Below are 17871 nucleotides of genomic sequence, written 5' to 3'. Positions count from 1 at the left end.
ACAAATAGTGCTGGAACAATTGGACATCCGCATGCAAAAAAAGAAATTAACCTCAACCCATACTTCATGTCATAGACAAGAATCAACTCAAAACAAAAAACCTAAAAATATACAACTTCTAGAAGAAAACATAAGAAAAAAACCTTAGTGATCTTAGGTTAGGTAAAGATTTCTTAGAACACACACACACAAAAATAAACCATTAAAGAAAAATTTGACAATGGAATTTTACCAAAATTAAAAATGTCATCTATTCTAATGACACTGTTAAGAAAATACAAAAGTAGGGACTTCCTTGGTGGCACAGTGGTTAAGAATCCACCTGCCAATGCAGGGGACACAGGTTCAAGCCCTGGTCCGCGAAGATCCCACAAGCCATGGAGCACCTAAGCCCGTGCGCCACAACTACTGAGCCTGCGCCTAGAGCCCATGCTCCGCAACAAGAGCAGCCACCGCAATGAGAAGCCCACCTACCACAACGAAGAGTAGCCCCCACTCGCCACAACTAGAGAAAGCCCTCACCCAGCAACGAAAACCCAACGCAGCCAAAAAATAAATTTATTAAAAAAAAGAAAGAAAATACAAAAGTAAGCCACAGATTGGGAGAAAATATTTGCCAAACACATTAACTCAAATGAATCTTAGGCCAAAATGTAAAATCTAGAACCATAGGCCCCTGCCCGGGCCGCGCTCGCCGAAAGTTGGGAGGCTGGCCCGCGCGCCGCGGCCTTCAGGTCCGGGTCACAAAGTGGGCCCTGTGGGACCTGCTGGAGTGTTCTTGATTGCGTGACCTTGAAATAGTCCGCTGTCAAGGAGAAAAACTACCATGGCTTCCAGTTCTTTGACAAAACCTCAGATGCGTGGCCTTCTGGCCAAGCGTCTACGATTTCATATTGTTGGAGCATTCTTTGTCCCCTTGGGAGTTGCAGCTTTCTATAAGTTTGCTATGACTGAACCAAGAAAGAAGGCATATGCAGATTTCTACAAAACTGATGATTCCATAAAAGATTTTGAGGAGATGAGGAAGGCTGGTATCTTTCAGAGTGCAGAGTGATTTTGGAATATAAAGAATTTCTTTGGGTTGAGTTCCATGGAAGTTTGTCACCTGTGTTCCTGAACTATGAACTACTAATATCTGGGCTAAGGAATAGTTTCTCATGATAAATAAACGATTAACAAACAACAAAAAAAATCTAAAACCATAAATCTTCTAGAAGAAAACAGAAAAAAATCTTTGTGACTTTCACATAAGCAAAGATTTCTCAAATACAGCACCAGGGCATGATCCTTAAACTAAAAACTTGATAAAATGGACTTCTTCAAAACCAATAGCTTCTCCGCAAGAGACACCATTAAGAAAATGGAAAGACAACTACAGACTGGAAGAAAATAGTTGTAAATCACATATATGATGAAAAACTTAAATCTAGATATATTTTTTAAAACTCTCATAAATAAATAATAAAAAAGACAACCCAATATTTTTTAATTTGTTTTTTATTGAAGTATAGTATATTTACAATGTTGTGCCAGTCTCTGCTATACAGCAAAGTGACTCAGTTATACACATAGAGACATGCTTTTTTTATATATTCTTTTCCATTATGGTTTATCACAGGAGATTGAAAATAGTTCCCTGTGCTATACGGTAGAACCTTGTTTATCCATCCTATATGTAATAGTTTATATCTGCTAATCCGACACTCCCAGTCCTTCCCTCCCCCAGCCCCCTACCCCCTTGGCAACCACAAGTCTGTTCTCTATGTCTGTGAGCCTGTTTCTGTTTTGTAAATAGGTTCATTTTGCCATATTTTAGATTCCACATATAAGTGATATCATACAGTATTTGTCTTTCTATTTCTGACTTACTTCACTCAGTATGATAATCTCTAGTTTCATCCATGTTGCTGCAAATGGTAACTATTTCGTTCTTTTTTATGGCTGAGTAGTATTCCATTGTGCATATGTACCACATCTTTATCCATTCATCTGTTGATGGACGTTTAGGTTGTTTCCATGTTTTGGCTATTGTGAATAGTGCTGCTATGAACATAGGGGTACATGTCTTTTTGAATTATAGTTTTGTCTGGTTATATGCCCAGGAGTGGGATTCCTGGATCATATGGTAGTTCTATTTTTAGTTTTCTGAGGAACCTCCACACTGTTTTCCGTTGTGGCTGCACCAACTTACTCTCCCACCAACAGTGCAGGAGGGCTCCCTTTTCTCCACACCCTCTCCAGCATTTGTTATTTGTAGACTTTTTTAATGATGGCCATTCTGACCAGTGTGAGATGGTACGTCATTGTAGTTTTGAGTCGCATTTCTCTAATAATTAGTGATGTTGAGCATCTTTTCATGTGTCTCCTGGCTATCTGTATGTCTTCTTTGGAGAAATGTCTATTAAGGTCTTCTGTCCATTTTTTGATTGGGTTATTTGTTTTTTTCTTGAGTTGTATGAGCTGTTTGTATATTTTGGAGATTAAGCCCTTTTCTGTCTTATCATTTGCAAATGTTTTCTCCCATTCCATAGGTTGTCTTTTTGTTTTTTTATGGACAACCCAATATTTTTTAATGGGCAAAAGATTTGCACTGACACTTCATCAAAGAAGAGATACAGATGGCAACAAAAGCACATAAAAAAAGATGCTCAACATCATTAGTCATTACGAAAATACAAATTAAAACGACAATGAGATATTACTATGCACCCACCAGTAAAGCTATAATTTAAAAAAAGAAAAACAATAGAAAGTGCTGGTGAGGGTGAAGAGCAATTGGAACCCTCATACATTATTGGTGGGAATGCAAAATGGTACAGTTACTTTAGAAAATAGTTTGAACACAATATTATAAATTAACTAAACTTCAACTGAAAAACAGTTTAGCAGTTTCTTATAAAGTTAAACATATATTTATCATACAACACACCATCCCATTCCTAGCTATTTTATCCAAGAAAAATGAAAACTTATATCCACACAAAGAACTGTGCACAAATATTTATAACATCTTTATTCATAATTACTAAAAACTGGAAACAACTCAAATACCCACGTACTGGTGAATGAATAAACTAATTGTGATACTGCCATACAGTAGAATACTATACAGCAATAAAGAGGAACGAAGTGCTGATACATGCAATAACATGGGTGAAACACAAAAGCATTATGCTAAGTGAAAGAAGTCAGAGACAAAAGGTAACGTAGTCTATGATTCAATCTACGTGGCATTCTGAAAAAGGAAAAATCATTGGGGCAGATTGATGGCTGCCAGAGCTGGGGGTGGGTGAGGGAGACTGACTATGAAGGAATGCAATAGGACTTTCTGAGGTGATTAAATGTTTTCTATCTTGGTTTATGGTGGCAGGTCTACAACTGTATCCATCTGTCCAAACCCACTGAACCGTATCCCTGAAAAGAGTGAACATTTCTCTATGCAAATTGTACCTCAATAAATCTGAATTTTTTTAAAGAAAAAAAAAAAGCTGCAGGAAGATCCAGCCTTACATCTAATAAGCTTGACTTCTTTGGGAATTCCCCAGCAGTCCAGTGGTTAGGAGATCACTCTTTCACCACCAAGGATACAGGTTCAACCCCTGGTCTGGGAACTAAGATCCCACAAGCTGCACGGCACAGCCAAAAGAAAATTTTAAATAAAAAAGATTTCTTTGAAAACTCCAACTGGGGACAATATCCAGTGATGGGCAGGAGATACATATCTGAAACTCAGAGGAGGGGACTCTGTTGGATACTGTAACAGATCACAATACCGTTCTATCTGTAAAGACTTCTCCTTGACCCCCTTGTCTCTCTAACAAGTTCTTGTTCATTTTCTTGAAGCTCTGCCAGAGCATTCCCTCCTTCTTGAGGTTCTCCACGATCCCAACCCTTCCACCTAAAATGTGAGCTCCGCAAGAACAACCTTATCTGGCTTTTCTTTGCTGTATCCCCAGAGCCTAGAACATGGCTGGTACATAACAGCTCCCTTACAAATTGTTAATGAATGGATGAATTATTCCCTCCTCTGATACTACCTTAGAACTTTTCATAGCACCTATCACACTGTATTTTTTTGGTCTGGTTATCTGTCCCCTCTAATAATCATCTCCTTGATTATTATTGTTTATTTTTATTTATCTCTGTATCCCCACCTCACTGTAGAACTGAACTAAACTGAGAGACTTGAACCTCCATGCTGATGATTATTGCAGCAGAAGAAGGCAGGGGAGCACTGCTATGCTCCAGGCCCTATCATGCACATTTAATTCCTGCAACAACAGATGAGGAAACTGTAGCTCAGAGAAGCTTACTAACTTGGGCACCCGACTTGAACGAGGTCACTCAGCAGGCAAACAACAGAGCTAGAACACAGACTCAGATCTGCCTGACTCCAAGATCTATGCTCTTTTCCTATCCTTTCTTTTCCTTAAGATCCTTAACTCCATGATTTCAGCCACCCTTAAATGATATCATCTGCTCTGACCCCAAACTCCGACAATCCCCTCTGACATGCCACATCTCGTGCTCCCTTGTTTTCTAGACTGCCATCCATCATGTCAGCTCCCAAGCCCTGGACTCCTTTTCCTCTGAGTTCTTCTGGTTGTCTTTGCTTTCCCACTCAACCCACCCCAAGAGTCTATTTCAACAATGTTGTAAATCTAGATTCCTTTGCCTCCGAGTTTCCACCACTCCCTCCCGCTCATCTCTCAGCAAGAGATTCCCCCAGGATACAGATTCTCATGTGGTTGGTCTCATCATGGAGCCATGCTGTGTGACCTTCACTGGGACCTCAGAACCATTCACGTAGCCTCATGCACCACGGGTAGACCATGTTACCTCATCACGCGTGCCGCAGGCTCCTTCTGCCTCTGTCCTGCTCTTGCCATTGGTAGAGAGGCAGAAGCATGTAGAGGTTACGTATGACAAATCCCAGGTCTGCCACCTACTAGTACTAGCACTCTTCAGGTTTCCGCTGAAATGTCACTTCCCCTAGGCTCTTAGGCTGGGTTAGCAGTTGCTGCTATGGGCTTCCATTGGGCCCTGGACTTGCCCTGGCCCAGCACCAACCTCACTCCGTGGTCATTGCTTGTTTAATCACTGACCAGCCTGGCTAAACAGTATCATGCTGAGGACACCTTCCATCAACCTTGCTCCCTACAACAGGGTATCACCCCATTTTCTCCTTTCCTTCCCTGACAAACCTTTTTTTTTAATTTTTAATTTTTTTTCTTTGCCATGCCATGCGGCTTTCAGGATGTTAGTTCCCCGACCGGGGATCGAACCCATGCTCCCAGCAGTGGAAGCATGGAGTCCTAACCACTGGACCACCAGGAAATTCCCTAAACTTCTTTTTTTTTTTTTTTTTGGCCACAACACACGGCTTGTGGGATCTTAGCAAGGACTGAACCCGAACCCTCAGCCGTGAGGGCGCAGAGTCCTAACCACTGGACTGCAAGGGCATTCCCCCAAACTTCGTAAAAGAAAAGTTTACGTTCTGCTTCCACTTAGCACTAACCACTGACTCCTTGCCCTTTCAGCATCTGGCTTTGGTCTCCATCACTTTACTGGAAGTGCTCTGCTTCTCCACAGCCTCCTTGATCTCTGTGCGCATCTGCCCCTCCTTGAAACTTCTTCTCCTTGGCTTTCATGACAGCCCTCTCTCCTGGTCTCTTTTGGGAGCTGGCAGGAGTCTGGACCTCCTCTCCTCTCTCCTCTCTTTTCCCTCTGTCTCTTCCTCCTCTTCTTGCCTTGGGTCCCTCTATGCAAATTCTGCCCACTTTTTTTGTCTGATCTTTTTCCTTAGGCCATCTCATCCACACCAGGCTTTCCCCCAGATCCTCTAGGGGGATGGCTCCAGACAGGGCTACCGCATCTGCCTGTGCAGGTCGGTCAGTGCACAGGCCAAGGAGACAAGGAGGAGGCTGACTTTGTCCAGTTTTTGCCAAGGCCCTGAGGGCTAGCCTTGGCTCCACAAGCTGCATTCCATACCCCATGCCTCTCTCGAGCTGTAGCCTTGCCTGTCTAGCTGCTCACAGGGCAGTTTCCCCAGACATTGCTCGTAGATCTGCCTAGTTCAAAGCCAAAAGGAGAGGGACTGGTAGAGACGTGGCCATTGATGGGATGATTTTGAGATGGGTTTTCAGCCACTCTACTTTTGCATTTCGCCCCCTTTTCCACAGACTCAGTTTTAGCTGCCCCTGCCCTGTGCCCAAATTGAAAGTAAAGAAATAGTGATGAGGAGGGAGCAGAAGGCTAGAGGGTAGTGAGAGCAAAATAAGGGACCTGGGAAGGCAAAGAGTAGATGGCGGCAAACCAGACAAGAGAGGAAATGAACTGACTTCTTCAGCTGTCAAAGCCCTTCCAGGCAGATTGTCTCATTTGGTTCTCATGAAAGCTCTCGGAGTAGATGTAACTATTATCCTTATTCTACAGCTGAGGAGACCAAGGCAAGTAAATCTGCCCAAGGTCACCCAGGCAGCAGTGGGACCTTGAACCCAGGTCTTTTGACACCAAGTGCCACACTCATCCCTGTGCGCCACACACCTCTTGGCAGATTGGAAAGAGGTGATGGGCTGGGGGATGGCATTGAGGTAACGGGGCTGTACCAGAGGAGGGACCAGGAGTACCAGGGTCAGACGGGGGAAGGGGAAGGGGTCATAAGAATAGGAGAGGCCACGCCTGGTGGGTGAGAGCTGGCTTTGCCAGAGGAGACTGCAGGGGACCCCAGGGAGCTGAGGGGACTCTGGAAGGGCCAGATTTCCTGGAACCCTCTCTGAGCTTTATCGCTGGAGATTCCTGGGCAGCTACGTGTTCTTCATGGTCTTTCCTTCCTTTATCCCTGGAAAATAACCCAGGATACAAGCCCAGCTGAAGCAATGGTATAAAAGTACCAGAGCATTCTTTGACCTTCCCAATCCTGGGGGAAAGGGCCTGGCCCCAGAACCCCTCCCCCAGTCTACGCTAGACAGGCAGGTCCAGGTTCTCCAAATGGGGCAGGGACATTCCCAAAAGTCTTGAGGGATTCAGACTGGGCCTCGCTCCCAACCCAGCTGCCACCCCCATCATCCCACCTGCCTCCACAGCCTACCTAACCACACTCCTCGGCCCCCCTTTTCATTAATTGTTTAAATCAAAATCATTTATGGAGCTCCCGCTACATGCCAGACTCAGGGCTGAGCAAGAGGAATTCCCACCCAGGAGCCAGACTCCCTTCCCTTGGGTCTCGCCCCTTTCCTCCCTCTGTGTGTTCTCTTCCTCGGAGGCTCTGCCCCTAATTCAGTAGCCCTTGGGGTCCTCCTGTGGGAGGTCCGCTGTCACGCTGGGCCCTGCACTGAGGGGAGCTGAGGGGAGCCTCCCAGGCCAACCTCTCACCCGCCTTGCTGCCCCCTACTGTTCCCACTGAAAAGACCTCTCACTGCCCCCGAGACACTCACACCTTTGGAAGGCCCTTTCCGGAGTCGTGCTCAATCCTTCAATCCTTGGAGATGATGGTGAGAATCTGACTCCCGCCCCCGCCCTCCCCCGCCCCCTGCGGTCTGGTCTATAGACCCCAACCGTCACACTTCAGTTGCTATTCTAAACAATCCCCTCCTCAGGGTTGGGTACAAAATTTACAGACTAAATGATAAAGCAAAGCCTAAAGGGCTCCAGGCCCCCATGATCCCCCAATCCCTTAATCTCGCCACTATCTAGTTCTCCCAGGGCTGTGGTTCCAGGTCTCCAAGGGAGAGTGTAGGGAAGGGGAGGAAAGAGCTGACCCGCCCCCTCTTATCAGGGTCATCTCGGAGTTTACTCAGTAGTTAAACCTGTCTCTCAGGTTCCCAGCTCCCCCTCAGCAGGACACCGGAACACAGGGCAGGATGGGGGTGGGGGACCATTTCCCCTCCTTCAGGACCCCCCTCTGCTGAGCTCCTTTACTCCACTCACCTTCTCATCTGTCTTTGTTCCGGCCTCTCACCGGGACCCTTCCTGTTCCTCCTACTCCAGGGACCGGCCTCACCATCGCCCATCCCACCACCACCCCAGAGCCCCGGTGCTGGGAACCTGGGGGTCTGAAACTCCCCCCTCACACCCCCTCCCCAGCTCTCCCAGAGGCTCTCAGAAGAGTGAAAAGGCCCTGAATCACAGAGGAATCTGGATGTGGTGGAAAAGGGCAGCTGGTGCTGGAAACCTGAGGTCGGTATTTGCCCCGGTGCTGCAAGAGGTCAGGAATGTGGCCACTAACATCAGCTATGGGAGATAAGACCTGGCTGGCAGCTCTCCTCCTCCAGCCCCAGACAGTGCCTCCCTCCCCAGGCCCCAAAATGTCCCAAGCAGTTGGAGTGGGGCAGGAGTCAGAGAAAGACCTGGAAAGGAGTTTAGATAAGAATCCTTAGATCTGGGCCTGATCCCTGTTGGAATTCAAAGTCCCCTAGGGGTGTTAAGTGACTTAGAAAGAGTCCTTGTATCATGCAGACATCTTTACAATTACACTGACCCCCTCACAGCTGCCCTCCTGGAGATTTACTCCCCAGTAAGTAATTAGCACTTGTTCAGTGAATAAATGAGTAATAATTAACATTCATATCAATTACCACCCAAGGAGATAGACTGGACAGGCTTTCTTCTCCTTTTACCAGTGAAGAAACTGAAATGCAGAATTAAGTGACTTCCCCAAGGTCACACAGCTGGCAAAGCCCAGATTGTCTGACTTCAAGTTTAGCAAAAACAGCAAAGGCAATACATCACATCTGTAACCTCTACACCTTATTGTGCAATTCTGCACAACATGACAATCCTGGAACTTCATGGGGGAATGTGAAGGTGAAAGCAGGAGAAACCCCTTTGACTGACAGGCACTTCTAAGCTCCCAGAAATCCTCCATGCAAAACTAGTGGGCATTTATTTGTATGCTAATTTGCATCCCATTTGCCTTTTGACCTTCAGCAGGCCCTGACCCTCCCCTGGCCAGCTCCCACCCTGACCTGCTCCTAGCCAGCTCCCTTTGGGTGCTGAGGGGCTTTCCTCACCAGAAGGTGCCAGGCCTGGGATGATCCAGGGCCAAGCCCCTCATCTGAGCAGTGCCTCCCCTCTGTCTGGTCCGTTGACCTAGCTACTCCTGGGGCCCCTCCTCTTCCCATTCCTCCTCTCCCATCTGCCTTCACCTCTTCAGTTCAGATGGCAGCTCGATAAGAATCGATAGCTCCTCCCCAGAGCAAAGAGCACAGACAGGTGTGTAATGCCAGGCCCTGCCAGACAAATGAGCTGCTGGTGGCAACAGACTTGAACACCCAGTACCTCAGGATTCCTCCAGCTCATTCAGCAGAGGGTCACCATCCAGCTTCAGGGGTGAAGGGAGCAGGGGGAACTTCCCTACGTCCATCCTTCTCACCCATATCTTGACATAAGCTTCCTGGAGGAGGCAGCCCCCTGGGGACAGGCTTGGGATCCAGAGAGCCTTTGGAGGAGAGGCAGGGGAAGGAGGGGGCCTGCCGAACAGTCCTAGTAAGGAGGGAGAAAGGGCTGGCCACCAGTGCTGAGTCTCAGCCAGAATGTTTGGAGGTGTGCGTGTCTGTCCTCTCAGGCCCCATAACAAATGGGACACATGGCAGTCTCCATGAGGGATTATTGGTCTCTTTCCACTGCTGCTCTCCCAGCAACTAGAACAGGGCCTGATGCACAGTAGGTGCCCAACAAATATTTGTCGAACTGGAAGTGCTCAGAAATATTTGTTTACCCAGGGTGTGGGTAAGGCTGATTCGCAGGTGTGTAGAGGTGAGGACTCCTGTTCAAACCACAGAGTGCTCGAGGAAGGCCAGGCCTCAGCGGCAGTGGGCTGAGGGATGGGGAGGGAGTGGGAAGGTTCAGAGTGAAGGTAATTGGTGAGTAAGCGTTTCTGTGAGTAATTGACGATACACGTGCATAGGATAGGGGCTGAGTGTGTGCTAGGGAACAAGTGCAGGAGGTCACGATTGGGAACCAAGTGTGTGGGGCGGTCGAGTGTAAACCAGCAGACTTGAGGCTCAGAATCGCGTTTCTCTTCCTCTTCTCCAGCCCCCAACTTTTCTTCCCCAGGACTCCTAGGGTTCCGGGATTCCCCAAGATGCCCCCTGCAGGTGGGAACTTGGGCTGCAGCTAAGGACAACGACGGAGACTCACACCCGACCCCAACACTCATCCCCCAAATTCTCAACCAGGCCTGTACCTCCCCTACCTGGGGGGGGGTACCATGACGTCATTTCCTGCCCTGAAGTCCCAGCTGCCAGAGCCAACTTCACCTGCTGCCCACGGCTGTCCCGGCCCCACTCACTCACCGCCACCCTGGGGGCTGGAGGGTGACCTTAGCACGACGGTGCTGAGGGGGCGGGGAAAGGCTGGAGAGGGTCAGGAACCTGAGGCGCGGAGTCCCCGCGGTCCACCTGTGGCGCAGGCTTCCGCGCTTCCGCGGCGACTCTGGTGGCGGAGGCGGGGCCTGTCGGGGGGCGGGTTCCCACCCACCCCCTCCCTGAGAGCTATAACTTGAGTTGCGGACCTCACACTCTCCACGGCCCAGCACCTGAGTCCTGGCCTCGCTCTTTCCTCGCGGAACAAACATGAGCTTCAGCGCCCAGTCCACCTTCTCCAGCTACCGGTCCCTGGGCTCCGCGCAGTCACCTGGCCACGGGGTCCGACCGGTCAGCAGCGCTGCCAGCGTCTATGCAGGCGCCGGGGGCTCGGGCTCCCGGATCTCCGTGTCCCGCTCCACCAGCGTCCGGGGCGGCTGGGGGTCCGGGAACCTGGGCGCCGGGATGGCCGGGGGTCTGGTGGGTGTAGGGGGCATCCAGGGCGAGAAGGAGACCATGCAAGACCTGAATGACCGCCTGGCCTCCTACCTGGAGAATGTGAGGAGCCTGGAGGCCGATAATAGGAGACTGGAGAGCAAAATCCGGGAACACCTAGAGAAGAAGGGACCCCAGGTCAGGGACTGGGGGAACTACTTGAAGACCATCGAGGACCTGAGGGTTCAGGTAAGGGGGCATGGAGGGAGCAGCCCCAACTCCCAGCCACGTTTGACCCTCCAGTTATCCACTCCCCTCTTCCTCTCCCTCCCCCAAGGATAGGAATTGTAGTACGGTGGGGTGCACGCACTCCTTCCCCTTGTCCATCTCCCGCCCCGCCCCGAACTCCACCCGCAGAAGGTTAGGAATGCCCCGAATTTTCCATAGACATCGCCCCTGGTCACAGGGACCCCAAGGGTGGTGAATGGGCACAGGAGGGCCCTTCCCCAGGACAGAGTGGGAAGAGGAGGGGGGAGCTTCGCAGAGGAGTGGACAGCATAGAGGGAAGTGAAACAAGGCTCAATAAAGAGGGCCTAGACACTCTGGCTTCTGGTGGAGAGGGGACAATTGGAGGGGTTAAGCAGATGTGGCTATAAGGCTGAGTCATCTGGGAGTAAAGAGGAGGCCCACAGGTGGGGCGGGGGTATGCGGAGCAGGTGCACTAGGAAAAATGCTGGGAGAGGGCCAGGGAGAGGGCGGTTTAGTAACTGCTCACTTCCGGGCTGGCCAGCCAGCAGAGGCCTAGAAGGAAGGGCAGCAGGAGACTGGGAACGCTGGGATTTGAGACTCCAGGAAAGGAGGGAACAGTGTGAGGGGGCACAGGTAGAAGGGGATAGGTATACAAGGAAAGCCTCTGGTTATTCCAAGGACTAGGAAGGGTTTTTCGCTGAGACACATGACACCCTCCACACACTCAGCCCACCCCATCACTGACTTCCCATTCATGGAGCGACCTCTCTCTACAATCCCCCCAGATTTTTGCAAGTTCTGTGGACAATGCCCGCATCGTTCTGCAGATTGATAATGCCCGTCTTGCTGCTGATGACTTCAGAGTCAAGTAAGGCTGGGGGCTAGGAAGCTGGGGTCCGTTAGGGGGATCTTGTTCAGCTGTGGGTAGAGCTGGGTGGATGAGAGTAAGCCTCCATCAGTTTATTCTTCACGTAACCCAGTGTAAGAACACTGTCCCCCAAGTGCCAGGAACAGTGCTCAGAGGATTACTGCCTGATTTGTGAATCAGGTGGCTGGTTTGCAGTGGGCACGGGGCTGCTCTTAGTAGGTGGCGTGGGTTGAGAAGGTTCAGGATCAGAGACAGGGCCCTTCCAATCACCTCCGCTCCCACAGGTATGAGACAGAGCTGGCCATGCGCCAGTCTGTGGAGAATGACATCCACGGGCTCCGCAAGGTCATTGATGACACCAATGTCACCCGGCTGCAGCTGGAGACTGAGATCGAGGCTCTCAAGGAGGAGCTGCTGTTCATGAAGAAGAACCACGAGGAGGCAAGCAGGGGACCCTGGCCAAGCCAGGAACCAAGGGACCAAGATGAGTCTGGGCCGGGGACTAGACGGAGCAGGCCGCCTGCAAGCTGCCTTGCGGGGGAGTTTAGAACTACCAGCCTGAGTGCTTCTTCATCAGACTGTTGCCACGCTCGGTGGGTCGCCTGAATTAGAGTGTGATGAGCTCAAAAGGCCATGGGTGAGAGGATGAGATGAGGACCACAGTGGAAACAGCTAGCAGCAGAAGTGAGACCTGATGGAGGAGGTGAGGGAGGAAGGTACAAGGAGCAGGTTTGTAGATGGAGGGACAGGGTGAAGGGAGGAGAGAGAAACCACCACCTGTGAGTGACAAGCATGGCGTTGACAGCTGGCATTTTAGCCATCTGGAGTAGAAGGCCCAGAACTGGCAACACCCAGAGAGCAAAGTCAAGAGATTCCCCTGTTCTGTTCTCCAACTGATCCCGTAGGCTTCCTGGAAGAGGCAGTCACAGGTGAAGAGGCTTCCTGGAGCTCTGACCCTGAGCACCTCCTCACTTTTGTCCCTTTCTCCTTTAGGAAGTAAAGGGTCTACAAAACCAGATTGCCAACTCTGGGTTGACCGTGGAGTTGGATGCCCCCAAAGCTCAGGACCTCGGCAAGATCATGGCAGACATCCGGGCCCAGTATGACGAGCTGGCTCAGAAGAACCGAGAGGAGCTGGACAAGTACTGGTCCCAGCAGGTACACGAGGGAGAGGGATGGATGCCAGGCTAAGCACAAGAGGCACGAGGGTGCGGGAGGAGGCCGACAGAGAAGGAGGGACCTGAGGACCATATCCCCCCCGCAGATTGAGGAGAGCACCACAGTGGTCACCTCGAAGACCGCTGAGATAGGAGCTGCTGAGATGACACTCACGGAGCTGAGACGCACTGTCCAGTCCCTGGAGATCGACCTGGACTCCATGAGAAATCTGGTGAGAGCCCTCAATGCCTTTCGCTCAGAAAGAGTTGTTTCTCTCTGTATTTCCCACTGCTTCTACTCACTACCCTAGTACCTGGCAAACAGTAGGCACTCAAAGTTTCAAAGAGGGCTGAAAGCTGCAGAGACTCTCCCTCCACCCTGTCTCACCCGACCCTCTCCCTATGCCCCTGCAGAAGGCCAGCCTGGAGAACAGCCTGAGGGAAGTGGAGGCCCGCTATGCCATGCAGATGGAGCAGCTCAATGGTGTCCTCCTGCACCTGGAGTCGGAGCTGGCCGAGACCCGGGCGGAGGGGCAACGCCAGACCCAGGAGTACGAGGCCCTGCTGAACATCAAGGTCAAGCTAGAGGCTGAGATCAACACCTACCGCCGCCTCCTGGAAGATGGGGAGGACTTCAGGTGAGTGGGGCTCTCCTCCTACCTGTATAAGCTGGGGTCAAGCTACCACTTCTCCCCAAAGCCTGAGCTTTTGTAAACCCCCCATGTGCCTGTTCATTGGTACCCACTGAGCACTGCGCTGGTGCTCTGCGCATGCCCCGAGAAGAGAATAGACTAAATATTGCTCCTAGTCGTTCTTGGAGCACAGGTGGAATTTGGCCTTCAGTTTTCCTTTTATGAAGGAAGCAGCGAAGGGGCACTGGGACATGCAGGCGGGGATCGGGAGCCTTCTTTTCTCCACTTTCCTTGTTTCTCTTTTCTCTGCGGTGCTGTTTATAACTGGGGCTTTGTCTTCTGTTACAGTCTTGCTGACGCCGTGGACAGCTGCAACTCCATGCAAACCATCCAGAAGACCACCACCCTGAAGTTCGTGGACGGCAAAGTGGTGTCTGAGACCTCAGACACCAAAGTTCTGAGGCATTGAGTCAGCAGAAGCAGGGTGCCCTGGGGAGCAAGAGGCCAATAAAAGTTGAGACGTTACTGCATATCACTTTGTGTCTTCCGTGGCTCATTTCCTACTGCGAGCGTACGAATGCCCTGACTCCGTAGTCCTATCTCTCTGACCAGGCAGAAATCGCCTCTGAGCCCAGAGGTTTCATACGGGTCGGGGAGTGGGCAGAAGAAGGGTCTGGGTTCTTGGAAACACCTTCTGAGAGAAAAAGAAGGGAGCCAGTAGATAGGATGGGCCAATGGCAGTGGGGAAAATTACAATAGAATTGTGAATCTTAACCTTAAAGAAAACTGATCATAAGGCCCCCACCTGACAGGTGCTCCTTAGTAGAAATCTGAGCCTGAGAAGGAAGTGGAGCCAAGGACAGAGGGCAAAGGAAAGGGGAAGAGGCGAGACCAGAGCACAACTGGCCCTCCCCATCCCTGTCACCCTGCATCCACGACCCACGGCCCACTGCTTCTCCCCACACACCCTTCCTACACTCAGCCCCAAATCAGTGGTCCCCTATGCTCTGCTCATTCACTTAATTGAGAATGGGATATGATTTTTAAGAGTCCTAGAGGTTTGGCTAGAATTGGAGTAAATGCAATCATGGCAGGTGAAGGACTAGTCTACACCAGTGGTTCCCATCTAAGTAAGTGGTCCCCTTAAGTAACCACCCAATTGAGTAATAATGAACACTTCCAGTTCTGTGCTTGTGTGTGTATGTGTGTGTGTGTGTGTAAGTGGTTTTCTTGTAAATAATTGCAGTAATAATTATCCTGTTAATTGCTACTATGCATTGAAAGTTTGCTTCTTGCTTGGTCCTTGGCCAGGTTATTTCATGTAATGCTCATGATCATCCCGATGGAGTAGGTATTATCTCATTTTTTTTTACATTATATAGACATTATATATATATATATATTTTTTTATTATTATTATTATTTTTTGCGGTACGCGGGCCTCTCACTGTTGTGGCCTCTCCCGCTGCGAAGCACAGGCTCCGGACGCACAGGCTCAGCGGCCATGGCTCACGGGCCCAGCTGCTCCGCGGCATGTGGGATCCTCCTGGACCGGGGCACGAACCCGCGTCCCCTGCATTGGCAGGCAGATTCTTAACCACTGAGCCACCAGGGAAGCCCTAGACATTATTTTTTCATATTCTTTCCCATTATGGTTTATCACAGGATATTGAATATAGTTCCCTGTGCTATACAGTAGGACCTTGTTGTTTATCCATCTTGTATATAATAGTTTACATCTGCTAATCCCACACTCCCAATCCATCTCTCACCCGCCACCCCCCAACCCCCGCCTTGGCAACCACAAGTGTGTTCTCTATGTCTGTGAGTCTGTTTCTGTTCTGTAGATAGATTCATCTGTGCCATATTTTAGATTCCACATATAAGTGATATCATATGGTATTTGTCTTTCTCTTTCTGACTTACTCCACTTAGTATGATAATCCCTAGTTGCACAGTTCTGTGCTTTTGATTGGAAGTGTGTCATCTAGTAGTGAAAACAAAGGATGTCTAAAACTAATACGCTTTGATTGGAATGATAATTTACCTTTTTAAGTTAAAAAGTATAAAAAACAAGCACAAAATACAAGCAGAAAGAAGGAAAGAAAAATATGTCCCATTCCACTCCCCAGAGGTAACCACTGTAAAATAATTTCCTAAACTAGACATATACAAACACATTTTATTGTAGGTACGCAGGCTCATACTGTTCATCTTGATTTCTTAAACTCTGCTTTCTTCTTTTCACAGTATAATTTGGACACCTTTCTGAATCAAAATATGCAGACTTGCTTTTTTTATTTTACCCAGATGAATGAATTTGGAATTTCTTCTACCTTCATGTGGAATCCATATGCATATTCCATTTACTATAAGGATATCGTTAGCCCAATACTGAGGGGGGGAAATGCAGAATTGTAGTGACTATGCATTCTGTCACCTCCCCTGTTTCAATGCCAATTTCAATTAATTTTTTCCTACCCATTGTCCAGTTGAATGTTTATAACACATAAATCTGCTCTTAATCTGCAATAAAGAATAACTACTACACTCTACAAATTCTTTCTAAAAATCAGAACCTTGATCTGTGTAATGTCCAATCATGCTCCGCAGACCAATTTGAGAAATGATATCTAGGTCTTTCCTGACCCTCGCCTTAGTAATTTGTCAACCATCTAGTTTGAGAAACATCATACAAAATATATCGTCTTACCTGGTGGCGCAGTGGTTAAGAATCCGCCTGCCAACGCAGGAGACGTGGGTTTGAGCCCTGGTCCAGGAAGATCCCACATGCCGCAGAGCAACTAAGCCTGTGTGCCACAACTACTGAGCCTGCGCTCTAGAACCCGCGAGCCACAACTACTGAGCCCGCGTGCCACAATTACTGAAATCCATGCACTCTAGGGCCCTTGCTCCACAACAAGAGAAGCCACTGCAGTGAGAAGCCCGTGCACCGCAACGAAGAGTAACCCCCGCTCACCGCAACTAGAGAAAGCCCACACACAGCAACGAAGACCCAATGCAGCCAAAAATATAAATAAATAAATAAATTTATTTTTAAAATATATATGATATAATTTTACATAAAATTTCTATTGCATCTGTATAGGAATGATGTTGGGATCATTATTTTATTTATTTATTTACTTTTAATAATTACTTTTTTAAAATTTATTTATTTTATTTGTTTAGTTTCGGCCGTGTTGGGTCTTCTTTGCTGCGCACGGGCTTTCTCTAGTCGTGGCGAGCAGAAGCTACTCTTCGTTGCGGTGCGCGGGCTTCTCACTGCGGTGGCTCCTCTTGTTGTGGAGCACAGGATCTAGGTGCGCAGGCTCAGTAGTTGTGGCGCACAGGCTTTGTTGCTCCGCCGCATGTGGGATCTTCCCCGACCAGGGCTCGAACCCGTGTCCCCTGAATTGGCAGGAGGATTCTTAACCACTGTGCCACCAGGGAAGTCCCTATTTTATTTTTTTTGTTGTTATTATTATTTTTTGGCCGCGCCATGTGGCATGCGGGATCTTAGCTCCCAGAACAGGGATCAAACCCATGCCCCCTGCAATGGGAGCACGGAATCCTAACCACTGGACCGCCAGGGAATTCCCTAGGATCATTATTTTAGAAGGAGCTTCAATAATTTTCTCTCAGGTCTCAGCAACAACAACCAAAAAGAAAACTGTTGTTTGGTGGGAAGGGAGCTATTATATTTAATTTCACATATACCTCATTCTTTTTAATAGATGTCTGGTACTCTAGTGTGTGGAGTGCAAATTCACTTAACCAAGATCTTCTAGCGATGCACGTCTTGGTCTCTAGTAGTTTTGCTTTCGCAAAAATGCTGCAATTAATGTTAATTAATATGCCCTGTGTGAGCATATCTAGGAATTTATCTATAAATTCCTAAAATGGTATGCTGGACTGCCATATTAACAAATATTTATGAAGTGCTTACTTTGTGCCAGGCCCTGTGATTATATACGTGGTAAAGAAAATTGGTATTGCCTCTACCTCGTGGAGGTCACAGCCTAATGGTCAAAAGTATTTGCGTTTTTATTCCTTCCTCACACAAAAACTTACTGAGCCTCTATTATGCACCAGCCACTCTTCTAGGCACTAGGGATTTTCAGTGAACAAAACAGACAAAATTCCTATCCTCATGGAGTTTATATTCTGGTGACAGGAGACAGATAATAAATGTGATATAGCATGTTAACAGGTGACAAGTGTTA

At 48.6% G+C, this 17871-nt stretch overlaps 2 protein-coding genes across 2 annotated transcripts; both read left to right on the top strand.

Annotated features, from left to right (window-relative positions):
- Positions 1-810: 810 nt before the first annotated feature.
- Positions 811-1152, top strand: LOC132529089 (cytochrome c oxidase subunit 6C-like). Its single transcript, XM_060165342.1, has one exon. The coding sequence runs from the start codon at positions 827-829 to the stop codon at positions 1052-1054; it is 228 nt and encodes a 75-aa protein (XP_060021325.1). The 5' UTR covers positions 811-826; the 3' UTR covers positions 1055-1152.
- A 9067-nt stretch (positions 1153-10219) lies between these two features.
- KRT18 (keratin 18) lies at positions 10220-14160 on the top strand. Its single transcript, XM_060164893.1, has 7 exons — positions 10220-10988; positions 11774-11856; positions 12141-12297; positions 12850-13014; positions 13121-13246; positions 13428-13651; positions 13994-14160. Exons 1-7 carry the CDS (start codon positions 10575-10577, stop codon positions 14112-14114), a joined length of 1290 nt encoding a protein of 429 aa, XP_060020876.1. The 5' UTR covers positions 10220-10574; the 3' UTR covers positions 14115-14160.
- The last annotated feature ends 3711 nt before the right edge of the window (positions 14161-17871 follow it).

This window comes from Lagenorhynchus albirostris, chromosome 11 (genome assembly GCF_949774975.1).
Source record: "Lagenorhynchus albirostris chromosome 11, mLagAlb1.1, whole genome shotgun sequence".
NCBI classification, from domain to species: Eukaryota; Metazoa; Chordata; class Mammalia; order Artiodactyla; family Delphinidae; genus Lagenorhynchus; species Lagenorhynchus albirostris.
Note: the sequence above shows the minus strand (reverse complement) of the source record. Positions and strands in the feature narration are given on the sequence as shown.